At 40.6% G+C, this 16,209-nt stretch overlaps 2 protein-coding genes across 3 annotated transcripts; both read left to right on the top strand.

Annotated features, from left to right (window-relative positions):
* The first annotated feature begins 1,165 nt into the window (after positions 1–1,165).
* Positions 1,166–9,341, top strand: TMBIM4 (transmembrane BAX inhibitor motif containing 4). Of its 2 annotated transcripts, XM_030479005.1 has the most exons (7): positions 1,166–1,557; positions 3,250–3,358; positions 4,660–4,765; positions 6,266–6,299; positions 7,274–7,391; positions 7,874–7,919; positions 8,479–9,341. In XM_030479005.1, the coding sequence occupies exons 1-7, from the start codon at positions 1,464–1,466 to the stop codon at positions 8,683–8,685; spliced, it is 714 nt and encodes a 237-aa protein (XP_030334865.1). In that variant the 5' UTR covers positions 1,166–1,463; the 3' UTR covers positions 8,686–9,341. The 2 variants fall into 2 exon arrangements, with proteins under 2 accessions (XP_030334865.1, XP_030334866.1); XM_030479006.1 differs by lacking the exon at positions 7,874–7,919.
* A 996-nt stretch (positions 9,342–10,337) lies between these two features.
* On the top strand, positions 10,338–15,535 carry LLPH (LLP homolog, long-term synaptic facilitation factor). Its single transcript, XM_030479007.1, has 3 exons — positions 10,338–10,439; positions 10,579–10,765; positions 14,655–15,535. The coding sequence occupies exons 2-3, from the start codon at positions 10,582–10,584 to the stop codon at positions 14,816–14,818; spliced, it is 348 nt and encodes a 115-aa protein (XP_030334867.1). The 5' UTR covers positions 10,338–10,439; positions 10,579–10,581; the 3' UTR covers positions 14,819–15,535.
* The last annotated feature ends 674 nt before the right edge of the window (positions 15,536–16,209 follow it).

The raw sequence follows: 16,209 nt of genomic DNA, 5'->3' as shown, positions 1-16,209 counted from the left end.
AAGAAAGCAGACAGCGTAATTATTTCAAAACAGTTATTATTCAGCAATGAAAGCAATGCATAAACCTCTGAATCCAGGATTAAAGCTGAAAGATACTGCTCTGCAGCAACTAAAAATGCAAAATGACATTAGGAAAACCATAAATACTTCCCAGATTATAAAGTCATGCTCATATTGTTTGTATCTGCAATTGAAATGTAGTATCTTAGGTCAACTCAGTAGAACTTTGCTCAAAATTATTTCATCACAGAATCATATAATTTATTTACTTCTCCCTGGAGAATCTGAATACAGCAGAGGCCGCTATTTTCCAATTTTTTAAAAGCATTTTTAGTCTAATCTATTACATACATTTCTAAAGTGTCTATCACTTCAGTTTCTTGGCAGGCACTAGGTAATATTCACAAGTTAAAGAATAACATATTGCACTCCCCATCCCACATCCCAAAATCTTAGTTTTTGTGAATTCCTAAATATGAGCTACCATGTTGGGCAATTGAGGGGAAGAGAGAGAGTGGAGCAATTCTGTGAGTACGAAGTCTGACTGTACGAAGCGCTATGTGGTAATCTGAGAAATATTGAGCATCTTTGTGTTCTCTGAATTAAACTGAGTTGACTTTGAAGGATAGGACAAAAAATTTGAAGAAAGCCTTAATAAAATCCTATTTTGTATTAAGGGTTTATGGAAGTGAAACTTATCTCTAGTGGGATATACACTGAGGGAGAGCTTTAATGCCCGAAGCATCTTTTATTGGAAATTGCTGAATGCAGCTGTGTGTTTGCTGCTGCAGACAGCCCCAGCTTGCTGGAGAACTCGTTCAGCATAGTAGCTAGACGTGAATCCAAGGTGAAAACAAGTGAAGTTTGTTTACTTGTTTACTTTTCACAAGGTGAAAAAATCACTGGAACTTCCTTTCCAGACCTGTCATACCTAACACAGACACAGGAACGGGTGTTCAAGATAAACACAACCACAACGGTTCCTCAAGCCACGGTGAACCACCTGCAGAGCAGGTTTGGGGTGGGTAAATGTCAGCAGACAGAAGAGACCTTCACAGGAAACCCAACCCTAATCTACCCATGCAGACCCCGCACGTAAAGGGTGAAGGCCGCGGGTGTCTCCTCCCAGTGTCACCCCCTACTCGTCACCGCCGCCCCCGCCGCTCTCCTCAGCCTCCCTCCCGCTGCAGGCTCTGCCCGCCCCGCAGTCACAGCGGGGAAGGCCGAGGGGGCTCCGCTCGGCCGGTTACGGCCCGGTACCGCGCAGACACCTCCCCGCTGCCGCCGCCGCCGCTGCTACCGGCGGGCCACGGCCGCCGCCACAGCGCCCCCTGGGCGGGCTGGCCGCCGCGATCGAGCAGCTCGGCCGCTCGACGGAGGGCCCTGCTCGGCGGTGCGGTGTGCGACCGCCCCGCCCGGAAGCGGGGAGGTTGTCGCCGTTGGTGCGGGAGGAGGCCGTCGCGATGGCGGCGGAGCAGCTGTACCCGCGGAGCTCCATCGAAGATGACTTCAACTATGGCAGCAACGTGGCCTCGGCCAGCGTTCACATCCGCATGGGTAGGGACTGGGAATAAGACCGACACACCGTCCCCGCCCCTAGCCCCCCCAGCCCCTCCGGAGGGGCCCCGCTGCTCCCCTCGCTGGGCGGTGCAGGGGGTGTCGTGCCCCAGCGCTCCCGGCGAGTTGCTCGCTGTTAGCCCCGCCGCCTGTGGCGTTTAGCTGGGCTCGGGTTCTGCGCTGTATTTTAACCTTCTGAACAAAGGCTGTGAGTGGGGAGCCAGGGCCTTGCTTAGCCCAGGTTAACCATCAAGGGTAGACGTCAAGGTAGCATCAAGGAAAATAATTTCCCGGCGATAGATTCTGTCATTTAAGCATGTAGGGGGTACGTCTTTTTATCAGAGGGATTAAACCAATATATAATAAACTTTATTTTCCCCAGAGTGATGCATTTTGAAGCCCAGACATCATACATGAGGTGCATACATGCCAAAATTGGTGCCCATAATTACAGTAGTTTAAGCAGGAGACTGATGGAGTTGAATTGCATCTGTGAGGGGTTGAAATGCTGTCTCTTCCGCTGAAGCGTTTGCGTGCTATAAGGTCATGTTAGTGGCCATGAAGTATTGCTTTGCTGTTAATATGCAGGTCTCAAATGCTCTTGTAGAAGGTGTCTAATTAGCAAGCCTTGCTGGAATAGTTAGAGGGTTATTGGGTATATCTTGGAATAAAAACAGCTGTGTGCTGTGAATTTTTCATTAGATATTTCTGATAAACAGGAGACCTCTTCCTATGAAAATAAAGTTTTATCTTGTTTGGAAAATAAACAACACAAAAGAGCTATTGTTTTTAGCAGAATTGCTGATGCATGTAGTAACGTGGGGAGAAGGCTATGGTAGGTAGCAGGCTACTTCCAGGTTTATTCAGTTTATTATAACGAAATAGGCCCCAATCACTCATGGCTTACAAGTATGTTTAATTTTACCTGCTGCACACAGGTCATTCATCTTCTCACAGTATGTGCTTTTAAACTCGTTTAGGCTGTGCTATTAAAGATTGGATCGATTATCTCCATAAGCTTACTCTTCAGAGCATTTTACCTAATGGGCTCCTTCCATATAGGGAATATCTGTATGATATATCTGTATGTGCTGAACCACTCTTCATAATTCTAGAATTATGAAGCCTGTTAGCTTAATTCTGGGATTTTTTTTTTCACTACGAGTCTGTATCTGTAGATACCCATTCAGTACAGTGCAAGTTACAAATTATGATAAATTATATTTAACATGGTGAAAGGTCAATCAGATAGATACTACCATACATGGTTTTCCAACTTTTATGGCAGTTTTTGTCTTCCAGAGAACTTGCTAGTTAATCTTTCTTCATTTAGGTCCATTAGATACCACTAATGCGATGGAGATGTTATACTGTTATCAATTTCTTAGTGAGATTAGGTATATGTAGTTTTTTAACCAGTCTGAAGTAAGCTCCTTGCAAATGTTTTTTGCGTTTGTTTTGTCATCGTTGTTACTGTTTAAATACTGTTGTCCAGGAATAAATGTCATTTTGCTGGAATACTCTGTCAATTTTTTAAGGAGAAATGGCTTCTTGCCATTTAGCTCTGTGCTTTTTCACTGAATAAAGAGTTTCTAATGATTCCTTACCAGATAGAAAAATTTTATCTGATTTACTGTTGAACTTTGTAAGTGTAAATCAAAAGTGATTTGATTTTTATTTTCCTTATTCTAGCTTTTCTGCGAAAAGTCTACAGCATTCTTTCGATTCAAGTTCTTCTGACTACAGTCACATCAGCAATTTTTCTGTACTCTACTGGAGTGCAGGCATTTGTTCACGAAAGGTAAATACTAAAATGAAATGGAGCTGTTTATCCTGTGTTAAGTGTAGTTTATGTAGTTTGTTGCTCTGGAACACTTCAGTATTCCTAACCATTTTTATACCCTGTGTTTTGATTCTGTGATAGAAATTTTGTAACCTGATTGGGAAGTAACTTCTCTTCTCTGTCATTTTTCCCCTTGGTTTATTATTAGAATTTATTTTTATTATTAAAGTTAATTTTAAACAATATTTCATTAATAGTGCTTGGTATAATAATTATGCTATGAAAACCTATATATGAATTGCAGAACATCTCAATTATTGACATTTCTTGTTTTATGGTCTAAATATCTACTTTTACTTTTTATCTGTTCGGAATGCTGTTGTATATAGGTACCTGTTCCAAAAAGCTGAATTATGTCTTACTTCTCCCCTTCCCCCATTTCTTTTGTTTTTTCATTGTTTGTTGTTGTTTTCTTCTTTCCTGAAAACTAGTCTGCTAAAATTCCCATGGGCTTACTTCTTTCTGCCTCTCATATTTTCATGGGAAAAAAACAAGTCTCAAAATCCAAACTGTGGTGGATGGGCAGGGGTAAAGAACAACTTGGTGGAGAGCACTGAGTCCAGTTTCTGTTTTTTGTTTTCCCAACTGCACTTTCAGACTTTGCTTTTGCTTTCATTTCAAAGCCCAGATGGGAAAGGAGCATCAAACGCTATGTAAATGTTTCTGTATAAGCTATAGTGTATGCAACAGAGGTTGTAAAACTACAATTTTCTACTGAAATCTGATTATTTTAAATCATCCTGCTCACTTAGAACTGTTGAAATTTTGTGATTGATTATGGTCCAGTTTTTGCTTGGAGGGCTGCTTGCCTGATTTAATTGTAGGGATACTTACTGTTCAGTACGGACTTTTTTTGGTGCAGTTAGTGCCTGCGTTTGTTGCACTCAGGTGCTTACTAAAGCCAGTTCCCCGAATGTGGCATTCTTAATAGGTAAAAATATTACATGTTCTTTAATACTGTTAGTTTAGTACGGATGGATTTTCTTCTTCGTACGGGTTCATTTCCAGGTGATGAACTCCTGCGCAATCTTTAGTTTCAGTATGAAAAAAATGTCTTTTGTGACTGTACTATTTTTAACTGATTATAGTGGTATGTTTTAGATCAATTTTGTTGTAAAACTTGCTTTACATTTTCTTTGGCTATATGGAGCAGTACCTTATCTAGGTGATTACTTAAAAATTAGTTTTATATAAACTGTTTTTTAGTCTTCCAGATACTTCTTTCAAATTTTGATGACTTTTTGTATGGAACTTTTCAGGCCTGCCTTGCTTTTGATATCTGGGTTGGGATCTTTGGCTATAATAGTGGCACTGACCCTCTACAGACACCAGCATCCTGTTAATTTATACCTGCTTTTTGGATTTGTAAGTATTTATATAAATTCAGTTTTAATAGTCCCTAGAATATATTTCGTTGTGATGAACTCCTTGAAGCAAACTAGTGGTGGGTAATTGGTTTTTTTTGTATTCCTTGAAAGATACCCTATAAACTTGCAAAAGCTTTTTGGAGATCCTGTCCACGGGTTGTTTCTAGGTAGCTTCTATGTCAGGTTTCTTCCACTATCTTTTTAGGAAGAGTGTTAGAACTTGGAATCAGGTCGAGCAAGCTTCCCCCCACCTACCCTTTGTGTGTATAATTATATCTGTCCATCTGTTCTCATTCTGTTTAAGTTAGTGATTTTTTGCTATTAAATTGCTCAGTAGGAAAGGAGGAGGCATTTCTGTTACCTTATTTGTTTATTGGACAGCCTCCAGCAAAGACCCAAATGCAACCAGCCACACGTGTTTATTTCTTTAATTGTTGGCTTGTCGATGCTGAATTCTGGGCATGTTTTGAACACAGGCAGGTCAGTCAGAGCTGTCCTCAGATTCCAGTCTCCTGCCTGATGTTGCAAATTTCTCGATATGGGCTAAATGTTGATCTTGGATATTTTGGATTATGTAGCAAATCAGTCTCCTGGAAAGAAGTCACAGTAGCTTCAATTAGAATTTGATGCTTTAGGAGTTGCCTGAATTATATTTGTGATACCACGGGGTTCGCTGTGTAAGTAAATAAGACTGTTTAAACGGTAACACAGTTATATGCTTCCTGACTTCTGAACTCTTGCAGGAGAGTAAAATGTTTAAAAACTTTCAACAAGTTCAGCTGTAACAAGGAGTGATGTAATAGTTTGGCCAAATGTGATGTGAGAGTTTGTGTTATGACAATGTAAGTATTACATTGTGTAGGAATAGTAGGATTCAAACCTGAGATAAATTGATTTAAACAGAATATGGGTTAAATGTTCCGTTATTTCTGGGCTCTTAGTTCGCAACATAGAGACTTTTCTCACATTTTATTGTAATGAAACTTAATTTGAAATTATCTTTTAGAAAAACTATGGGCCCATACTAGCCTTCAGCCCAGATGTCGATATGTTTGGTTTTAAAGTTAGCTGTTTCAAAGCAAGGACAAGTGGGAAAAGGAAGCTGATGCAGACACTTACCTGTCTAACAAGACATTAAGAGTGTATTAATTTTATAGCCCCTTGAATAGTGTGTAAGAAGTGTGATAAGATGCTGTGTGCTTTGAGTAGAAAACCTAAATAGCATTTTTGTATAGGGGCTGTCTCTCATTCATTTTCAGTTTATGTTGTATTCTTTTTATGTAACACAACAACTTCTGGCACAGTTGGACATGATGATTGCCATTTTCTTGTTGAAAACTAAATGTGTTTTCGTATACAGAGATTTAACAAGAGAGCTAATGTAATGCATGCTGGGATTATGTAGCAGAATGGACTCATTGTGCGTGAAATCTCCATTTAAGTGTTTTGTGGTCTGTTTTGTTGTTTCCTTGTAATTTTTTGTTTTTACTTTTTGTAGACCCTGCTGGAAGCACTTACAATTGCTATTACAGGTAAATGGCAGCCATCCTATTGTCTGATTCCATAAATGAATTGGAAAAGGAATGTATGTTGTACTAATTGCCATCTGAGGTTTCCTAGATGTGACTAAAATGATAATAATTTGAATATTTGTTTGAAAATTTTAATGACAGTGATATGAGTTTAGCGAAAAACAGGGAATCAAGGGAGGAAGCTGGATTCTGATCCAGAACTGAAACTACAAACCTGAAGTCAGAAATGAGCTGTGTCGTCTGTTCTTTCCTGTAAGACAGCTCTGAGCAGAACTGATCAGCAAGTGAAATATCCTTATCTTCCCCCTCAGTTTCCTCCAGAGTTTGGAGAGTTCTGTACTTTGTTGTCAGGGTTGAGATGGAGCAGTGTGCAGACAAGTCATGGCATCACCTTCCACTGTAGCTTCTAGCATAAGATGAAACCTCCTTGTTGTGGCTTATAATCTCCTGAAAAAAAAAGAAAAAAAATGTTGTTTGGGGAAAGGAAAGAAGGAAAGATTAAGGAGGAAGGAGGGAAGAAGAAGGTTCCACTCATTTCTGTTATCTTTCCCCTCCTATTCTCTAATCAAAACTTTATGAGCCTTTGCATAGGACTGATTTTTTTTCCCTTGTTTCAGTATCATGAAAAATTTAGATAGCTTTTCCCTTAACCTCTCTCACATCTATGCTTAAAATACTACTTTTTTCTTTTTTTTTTTTTTTTTTTAATTGTGATTAGGGAAGATCTGTTATTTCCATTTAAGAAGCTATAGCTATAAGGTAACAGTCAAACTTAGCTAATGCAAGGTCCATGAGTCCTATGATCATGATTTTGAAGTGCAAAGACAAATTCAGGCATAATTTACTTTTTTTGTTCACAGTTAAGAATTTTTTTCCTGTCTGTGAAAGTTTAAACTTCTGTTTCCTCAAAAGATACCTTCACAAATATGTAGTGTAGTGTTCTTTAAATGACAGTTTACTTTTTCTGTTTATAGTGAGTTTCTATGATGTGTCCATCGTCTTGCAAGCCTTTATTCTTACTACTGCTGTATTTCTTGGACTGACTGCATGTACCTTGCAGTCAAAGAGAGATTTCAGCAAATTTGGAGCAGGGTATGTTGTCATATTGATGATTTTTTTGTTGTTTTGTGAAGATGATTTTTCCTTTTTCAAAGTAAGCTTTGCAGATATAATAAGGAATGCAGGTCAAAAGAACCTGCTTCAAGGGGGTGAGGGTGTTAAGTCAGTAAATTATTAATTTTATGCGATTCTGCTTTCTTGGTAAGAAATTCTTTTCTGTGATTATGAATCTTATAACTATAATATTAGACTAGAAAACTAGTTTATCTGGGTTTTTCACTGAGACAGAAGGCAGCTGCTTCACATATTTTTTAAAAAGTAAAGTTAGGACATAGCTTTTGACAGCTTTATAAAACTGGGTTTTACTGCTCATACCCATGAAAACCTGGCACCTAAGAATTATGGACAGTTACTTACAAATATATTGTGAAGAGGTTTTAGAAGAAGGGAAAAGATTGTAAGTTAAGTTTAAAAGAAAATATATTGTTGCTCACAGTTGAATGTGTTTTTTTCAGCCTCTTCACTTGTTTGTGGATTTTAATCTTGTCGGGTTTCTTGAGGGTAAGATACCTTGTGTTCAAGGTTAAAAAGTATTCTTTAATGTAAATCTTTTATTAACTTCCAGTGTAACAAAAAGGTTTTAGACAGTGCAATATAGCTTAATGAATGAAAATCCCTAACCAGATCCATTGCTGTTGTAAATCATGCTGGTGATCTTTTAACCATTCGTTTCTAGTTCACATTTTTGTTGGATACTGTTCTTGCTAATGTAAAAGTGGTATTTGCATCAATTGACAAAATTTATCAGTCGAGATCCACTACTTGATTGAAACAATGGAAAGGAGATTGGGGTTTTAATTGTGTTTTGTTCTTCTAATTTTTCTGCTGTTAATATTCTGGAGACCAGAGCTTCCTCTCGTTTAAGTGGAGGCATTTTTACTCAGTTAAAGAGATTGTGGGACTGGAGACTATATGAAATAAGAACATTGAAGTGTCATCATAGTATCATATTTGTGTGTACATAACAGTAAAAAGAAAGTGTGCATTCTTGTTTTAAGTGGGGATTTTAATATTAAAAAGAAAATTACAATTATTTTTTTCATGTTTCATTTGCCTCCAGCTGTTTTTCTATAGTGAGACAATAGAGTTGGTGTTTGCTGCTGCCGGAGCTCTTCTGTTCTGCGGATTTATTATTTATGACACTCATTTGCTGATGCACAAATTATCCCCTGAAGAGTACGTACTGGCTGCAATCAATCTCTACTTGGACATCATCAATCTGTTCCTGCACCTACTACGCTTACTGGAGGCATTTAATAAAAAATAGTCAAACGCGATGTGGTTTGACTATAGCGTGTGAAAAGTTAGGTGTTTGGATGATCTGCAAACTGTGTAGTTCTGTCTTCTAGAGACTGAATCTTTATTACTTTTTCATTCCATGAATATTTCTCTCTCCTTAGGAAAAGAAAAAAAGGCTTTTTAATGTAGCTAAAGTTCTTTTCTAGAGTATATATTTTATGTAGTTACCATGCTGTCATCGTTTCAGTCACTTTTTTAATCGCTTCATTTGCACTTGATAGAATTCACGATTAAAACATTTGCCAGCTTCTGAATGCTCCAGAGTAAGCCCCTCTCTGCTATTCTGTAGCTGCTGGAAATGTTTCCTATGGTATTACAAGTGTGTGTACCACATAAGGGTAGCCTGAGCTTATCATTGTGCAATGTTTTACTAAGCTAAAATTTTTGTCTAGTTTTTGTTTGGTAAAATGGAATGTTGTCTGTAACAGAGATACTCTGTTCTTGTTCAGGGCTGTCAGGTTATTCTGGAAGCTCGGTTTTAAAACAAAAGGAATGTTCAGTTAAGTGTTATTTATTGCCTGTCTTTCAGTGTTCTGGAAAATCATTTGGAGATGGATTCTGGCATTTTATCAACTTGTGTAGATGAAGGTTAATTGTCTGTCAATAAAAATTGGAACAACTTCAGTCTGCTTTTTGCAGTTGAGGCTGGAGAACTTCGGGGTGCTGAAAAGGACAGAGCACAACAGTCCCATGCTGGACAGGCAAGCATGTGCTGGCAGGGAAATGGTGCTGTGACAGTGGCTGCTTTCCAACCTGTTGAGCTCCTGGAGTGGCAGGCAGGGTACAAATGGTTTTGAAAGGCTTCCTTACTTCATAGTCAGTATTGAAGTCCAAGTATTGTTCCTGCTCGCCTGTCCTGTCAGGTTAACAAAAAGACAATGCAGTGCTTGGGAAACATCACGTGTCATGCCACGGGCAGTGACTATGGATGCTTTCCATGCTGGAACTCAACTGTGGCTATTGAATCATTGAATCAGAAAATCAACCAGGTTGGAAAAGACCTTTAAGATCACCAAGTCCAACCATTACCTCAGGACTGCCATGACCACCACTAAACCGTGGCACTGAGGGCCTCATCTGCACATATTCTGAACACTTCCAGGTACAATGATGCCTGCCCTGGGCAGCCTATTCCAGTACCTGATCCCACCTTCGGTGAAGAGATTTTTCCTAATATGTAATCTAAACCTCCCCTGGCACAGGTTGAGACCAGTTCTTCTTGTCCTATCGCTTGTTACCTGGGAGAAGAGACCGACCCCCACCTCACTACCACCTCCGTTCAGGTAAGCGTAGAGAGCCATAAGGTCCCCACTGAGCCTCCTCCACGCTAAACAACCTCAGTCCACTTAGCTGCTCCTCATAAGACCTGTTCTCCAGACTTCCTTGCCCTTTTCTGGACCCGCTGGAGCACGAATGCAAATTGCTTTGGGCAGGCACGAGGGTTTCTCTCCTCTTTTGGGGTTTAAGAAACGTGTAGCAGCAGCTAAGAATAAAACCGCACTTATGAAGCAGTACGCGTGTATTTTCCACCCATGCCCGCCGCTCCGCCCGCAGTGCTGCCGAACGGGGCCGGCGCGGCGGCTGCGCGCTTGCTCGGAGCATTACGGTAGAGCCCGCGTCGCCGCGCTGTATGGGCAGGGCCTGCCCGGTCAGCCTGCGCATGCGCGGAGAGCGAGCGCATCCTACCGCGAGGGCTGGCGGCAGGCCTCGTGCGCGGCTGGGGTGAGTAGGAGGAGTGGTGGCCCTGCGTCCGCGCGCTGCCCGGCCGTTGGGGCCGAGCGAGTGGCGCCCGCGCCGCCTGAACGGCTCCTCCGCCCTGCGCTTGCTTCGCGCTCACCGTGTCCCTCTTTCCTCCCCTCAGGGCATGGCGAAGAGCCTGAGGAGCAAATGGAGGAGGAAGATGCGGGCGGAGAAAAGGAAGAAGAACGCGCCCAAGGAGCTGGAGAGGCTGAAAAAGATCCTGGGAACCAATGCGGATGTCGTCATGGAGGAGGTCAAGGAGGTGGCGACCGTGCTGCCGCCCCAAAAAGTCCTCGGGCAGCAGGCCGGTGAGTTGGGCTGTCACGGGGCGGTGCCGGAGCCGCGGGGAGGGCCCGGCTGCAAACCGAACAGGCCGCGGCGGGAGCTGGGCGGGCCCTGGGCTGCCCAGGACCTGCCTTGTGAGTGCCCGGCTATCCTCCGCGCCGCCTCCCACCGTGTTTCTAGCGTGGTTTTCACTGTACCAGGGTTTGGGGTTTTTTTCTGTTGCAGTCACCCAAGTGTAGGGGCGTCCTGCATTATTGCTTATCGTTGTTCCTGTGACTTTCACTGTGGTGATCACGGACATAGTTATTACACGTTGAGATTACTGAGGTGGAAGACCAAATCTTTATCTTTTACAGCCATAAGATGCTATTAAATCATTGAATCTGGTCACTTCAGAACGCCAGCTTCTCTGTGCATTCAGTCACTTGTAGAACAAGCTTATTAACGCGATTTAAAGTATGTGATATCTTATCAAGAAGCGTTTCTTTGTGGAGACAATTTAGAAGCTGTTTCAATCAGAGCATTGTATTTGCTGTTAAACTGGAGATAGGGTATTAATTCCCTCCTAGTTTAAGGAGGACACTAAACATGTAAAAGTTGGACCTAAATATAATGTAATTTTGTAGATATTTTATCATTAATAGGATGATTTTTTTCATCCCTTTTTTAAATGTACTGTTTCAAGGTAGGTGTAGCAAGGACCCTAGTTTTGTATGCTAGTTAATGCTGCATTGCACATGGTGCAGGAGCGGGTGTTGTTAGTTGTCTGCAAATGATGCCACCTTCCTCTAAAGTCCATGGGTAGGATGTAATCTGTAAAGGAAGTAACCCAGGAAGCGGAAATAAAGGTTTTAAGTACGTATGTACTGGGCAGGAGTCAGACACATTCTCTTTCCAAAATTGCAGTCCAAACTAAATCATAGTACATTTTGCTTCTCCAGTTTTTGCCACTTAGCTGTTAGGATATTGTTGATGTGAGCTTTTTATGTGGCATGCAAAAGACTCTGGAGAGATCATAGCGGGGATATAGAATAATGCTAGTTGTCGCTGTCAGTCACGCAGCCAGTTCTGTCAGTGTTTCTGGAATTAGGAAAGACAGGTGGCGTGAGGTGGAATAGCAGAGCCTGTGAACTATATTGAAAATGGAAATAGAATGCTATGTAAAAATACTTGCCCAATTTAGGGTAGCTTGAAGTATAATTTGTAGTTTTATCCATAGTTCTGGTTTGTGAACCAGATGTAAAAGTTGTTCTTTATGGGATTGTTAGAATTGAATTTCCAAAGTGTTTTGGAACATTGTCAGCCTTCTGATGCTGAAGCTGGAGGAAACACTGTTGTCTTAAACCTAGTTTCTGAAGCAAATGCCTGCCTATCTGTCATACCTGCACCCCCTTCCAACTCTGCTGGCAACTTTTCTACAAGCGGCCAATTTCACTTGGCCTTTGTAGAGAGATAGCAGCCTCAGACATACCTAAGAATACATGTATTTCACAAAACATCTACAAGTTTTGTGAAACAATAGTGTCTTCTTTGAGAGGACTTTTCAGCACTGTCTATGCAAGGGAGTTCGCATAGCCAGATGTTGTAAGGACTGAAGTAGATAAGAGCTTCGTTCAGAATATGCACTTTCCATAGATAGGTAAATAATTTTCCAGCCTAAGAAAATATATAGGTGTACATTAGGGACATTTTCTTGTCTTACTTTAAGGTGTTTTTCACAGCATGCTGTGAAATAATTTCAGTTTTTGTTGTTACGAGAAAAAAGAAGGTCTGGCTAGCCTTTGGTCAAAAATGGTTTTTAAAACTTTGTGGGCATGCACAGATTTTTTTCATTATAATCATATCCACTGAGTGTGCTTTGATAACCAAGAGCTTTTTTTTTTTTTTTTCCCTGTTCCTTTTCTCTTGGTCTTTAAAACCTTTGGTAGGTTTTCTTTGTGTCCTTGGACCACTTCTGCTCAGTAGGTTTCTTCCTATTACCAATTCCTGTAGCATCCTTGAGATTGCAAAGTATGATGAAAACATTGTGCTGTGTGAACAATGGGTATTTTTTGTCCAGGAGTATTTCTTCATTTAGTCAATGTTGCAGCAGACACTTACTGTGGATGTGCTTTTTTCACAGTCAGAATTTGTGTAACAGGTTAACGTCAGTCATATGACAGGACAAGAATCAGAGAAGAAGCTTACTTATGTAGAGTTGGTTTTCTTGGGGTGGTAGGGTTTCTTGTATTTTGTTGTTGGAGGCCATCTCTCCTATGGCATTTGGAAAACAATACTGTTAAGGTCTCGTGTTTCTCAGATGTCTCAGGAGGTTTCTGGAGCTGGGAGTTTTTGTGCTGCCTGTCCCATGCTGGATCAGCCTTTGGTTGTGCCAGTAGGCCCATGTGCTGATTCTTTGCTGACTGCAAGTATTTGTATCTCAACTTCAGGGCTCCCTAAGCACATTCTTGTGCTGCACATCCAGGTAGATTGTCTGCATGCTTCAAGTACTGAAGCAGCCCATGGGCTTTTTGTTTCCCAACTTCAGATAGACACAAGATAAAAAAGTCTTTTTTTTTTCCTCTTTATAAAACTCATGATAAAGCCTTTAGAGTTGCACATGGAATGAGACATGGCATTCATGTGATGTTAGCTAACTGTAGACACTGTTCTTGAGCATGACCATGTCACCTGCAGTCTTCCTGGTCCTAGAGATTAATCATAGAATGGTTTGGGTTGGAAGGGACCTTAAAGATTACCTAGATCCAACCTCCCTGTCATGGACAGGGACACCTTCCACCAGACCAGGTTGCTCAAAGCCCCATCCAACCTGGCCTTGAACACTGCCAGGGATGGGGCAGCCACAGCTTCTCTGGGCAACCTGTTCCAGTGTCTCACCACCCTCAAAGTGAAGAATTTCTTCCTAATACCTTACGTAACTCTACCCTCTTTCAGTTTAAAGCCACTGTCCCTTGTCTTATCACTACATGCTCATGTAGAAAGTCCCTCTCCAAATTTTTTGTGGGCCCCTTTTAGGATTTGGAATGCTGCTCTAAGGTCTCCCCAGAGCCGCCTTTTCTCCATGTTGAACAACCCCAGCTCTCTCAGCCTGTCTTCATAGGAGAGGTGCTTCAGCCTTCTGATTATCTTTGTGCCTTCCTCTGGGCTCACTTGAGCAGGTCCACATCCCTCTTGTGTTGGGGGCCCCAGAACTGCACACAGTACTCCAGGTGGGGTCTCTCTCACAAGAGCGGAGTAGAGGGCCAGGATCACCTCCTTCGACCTGCTGGTCACTCTCCTTTTGATGCAGCCCAGGATATGGTTGGGTTTCTGGGCTGTGCGCACACTCTGCTGGGTCATGTTGAGTTAATCCTTTATTTCTGTCTCTAAATATATTAGTCTTGACCTTGTGCTGACTTCTTGAGGCAAACATAACATCACTGGCTCACTTGTGCTTCATACTGTCATTGTATTTCTGCTTTTCCCTTTATTCTTCTCTTTACCTGTCTTCGTCTTCCACTCAAATTAGTTTAACATTGCATCATGAAAAGTATTTAATTGTGCATATGTTTCAGTAAGGCTATGGCTTCTGGTCTGGTTGCAACTTTTGATGGAGACCACACACAGTGTTTTTATACATGGTATTGGAGCAGATGGCAGAATAGAAGTATGAGGTGCTTTTCCCAGACATGGGCCTTGAGGGAAAATTCTGCATATTTACTATCAGCTGTTGAAGTTCCTGGATTGCAGTTGTACTGGTTTGGAAACTGCTTTCAGAGTATAAAGCCTTCAGCTTTTTCCATACAAATACTGTTGTGTGTAGGGATATTTTCATAGTTTTGGGGAATCTAGTAACAAAATAGCTTCTGTGAAGCTGATTCATGTATTTTACTCACTCATTTTACTCAAAGTAAATAACTTTCTTTTTTTCAGATGACTGCAAAATGGACGTAGATAATAAACGGAACAAAAAAACTCTTCTAGACCAGCATGGACAGTACCCAATATGGATGAATTCCAGGCAGAGAAAGAAGCTTAAGGCACAGCGTGTTAAAGGGAAAAAAAAATCAAAATTGGCCAAAGGCCTTGTCTGGTAAAATTGGAGTTTTGTAAGATCATGAATATTTTACTTGCAAAATAATTATCCCAAATAATACATTTTATTTTTGTGCTTGGCCACCAATATAATATACTGTGTTGCATGAATTTTTTAAGAGACTGTTAGGCCAGCAAATGATGACAGCAATATCGACTTGGTGTCTAACAAACTTAGAAAAATCAAGCTGAGTGCATTTGAATAGACTGTCTGTGGTGATCTGTTTTGTTGAGGGGGAAAGGGTCTTCGTCTTTTATATTGTGAATGTTGAAAATGCTAAAGGAACTCCTAAAAATAATAAAACTGTAAATGGTTTTTGTACTGTGGTCTTTGTCAGTGTAACTTGTCTTTTAGTAAATTCAACCAAAGGATTGTGTAAACTTGCCATATCCTTTAAATTCTTCTGTAAAATTACTTTTGTTGCGTGGCTGTGTTGCTTTTAACATGTGGTAATTAATGAAAATGGGCTTTTGACATGTAATTTAAAAGAGATTATACACTGAAATCAACTCCAAAGCTTTGTAAAAGTTCTGTAAGTAAAAAGACAATATCAACTGACTTCAGCTCCCAAAGAGAAGGTTGTTGGAACAAAGAAGTATTTCGCTGCTGTCTGCAACTGAAATATTGTAGGAACTAAATAACTGAAAATAAAAATGATTTATTATTAATATGAGAGAATGCAGATGCACAGATTGGAAATAAAGTAGTTTTTATTTAAGACCTTTTCTGAGTTTTAGAAATGCAAATGAGAATTTTCTTTTCCATATGTATTTTCAGTAGCCTTTTATTCCTCCTAAAATGGTACTTGTCTCTCATGTTTTACAACGTGGGCATAGGATAAAATATTGCATGATGGTGTAACAGATGCCATTTATATGTGATTAGCTACAGTTGGTTGCATATTACTCGGCAATAACATGTGATGACAGATGCAAGAATTAGTTGCCTTGAAAGCTTGTGTTTTTAAAATGTCTCTCATTTCAAGGATGGAAACAATTACAGTACCAGTCCTGCAGGATGTTGCGTGTTGAAGTACCATTCGTCAGTACAGAGCATAACCTTTGTCCAGCTTCATCCAAAATGGAATCCATGTTCTGTAATTGCCCACAAATTGTGATATGTGCCTGTTGTGGTAACTTGGGCACATGAAATAGGATATATTACTTTAAAAGTAATCACACTAGCTGATACTATGCTAAAATCCACTAAGAACAACTCAACCTGACAGAAAATCTAGTTTTTCTGGAAAAATGCAGTGGGGTTTTTATTACTGTTTTTGTTAGGGGGAAAGTATTCTGTTGCTCAGGTAAAGAACCACAAAGTTTGTTGGAGGAAATACCAATGCATCTTCTGTTTTCATATATGTTGACAGTTAAGAAGACTTGGTAAGAT

This window comes from Strigops habroptila, chromosome 3 (assembly GCF_004027225.2).
Source record: "Strigops habroptila isolate Jane chromosome 3, bStrHab1.2.pri, whole genome shotgun sequence".
Lineage (NCBI taxonomy): Eukaryota > Metazoa > Chordata > Aves > Psittaciformes > Psittacidae > Strigops > Strigops habroptila.
Note: the sequence above shows the minus strand (reverse complement) of the source record. Positions and strands in the feature narration are given on the sequence as shown.

Bases quoted from the DNA above. Each gene is read 5' to 3' on its own strand.
- TMBIM4 (XM_030479005.1), top strand. From the start codon at position 1,464: ATGGCGGCGGAGCAGCTGTACCCGCGGAGCTCCATCGAAGATGACTTC. The intron at 1,558-3,249 runs GTAGGGACTGGG...TCCTTATTCTAG, and splicing joins CAGCGTTCACATCCGCATGG to CTTTTCTGCGAAAAGTCTAC. The intron at 7,920-8,478 runs GTAAGATACCTT...ATTTGCCTCCAG, and splicing joins TCTTGTCGGGTTTCTTGAGG to CTGTTTTTCTATAGTGAGAC.
- LLPH (XM_030479007.1), top strand. From the start codon at position 10,582: ATGGCGAAGAGCCTGAGGAGCAAATGGAGGAGGAAGATGCGGGCGGAG. The intron at 10,766-14,654 runs GTGAGTTGGGCT...TCTTTTTTTCAG, and splicing joins AGTCCTCGGGCAGCAGGCCG to ATGACTGCAAAATGGACGTA.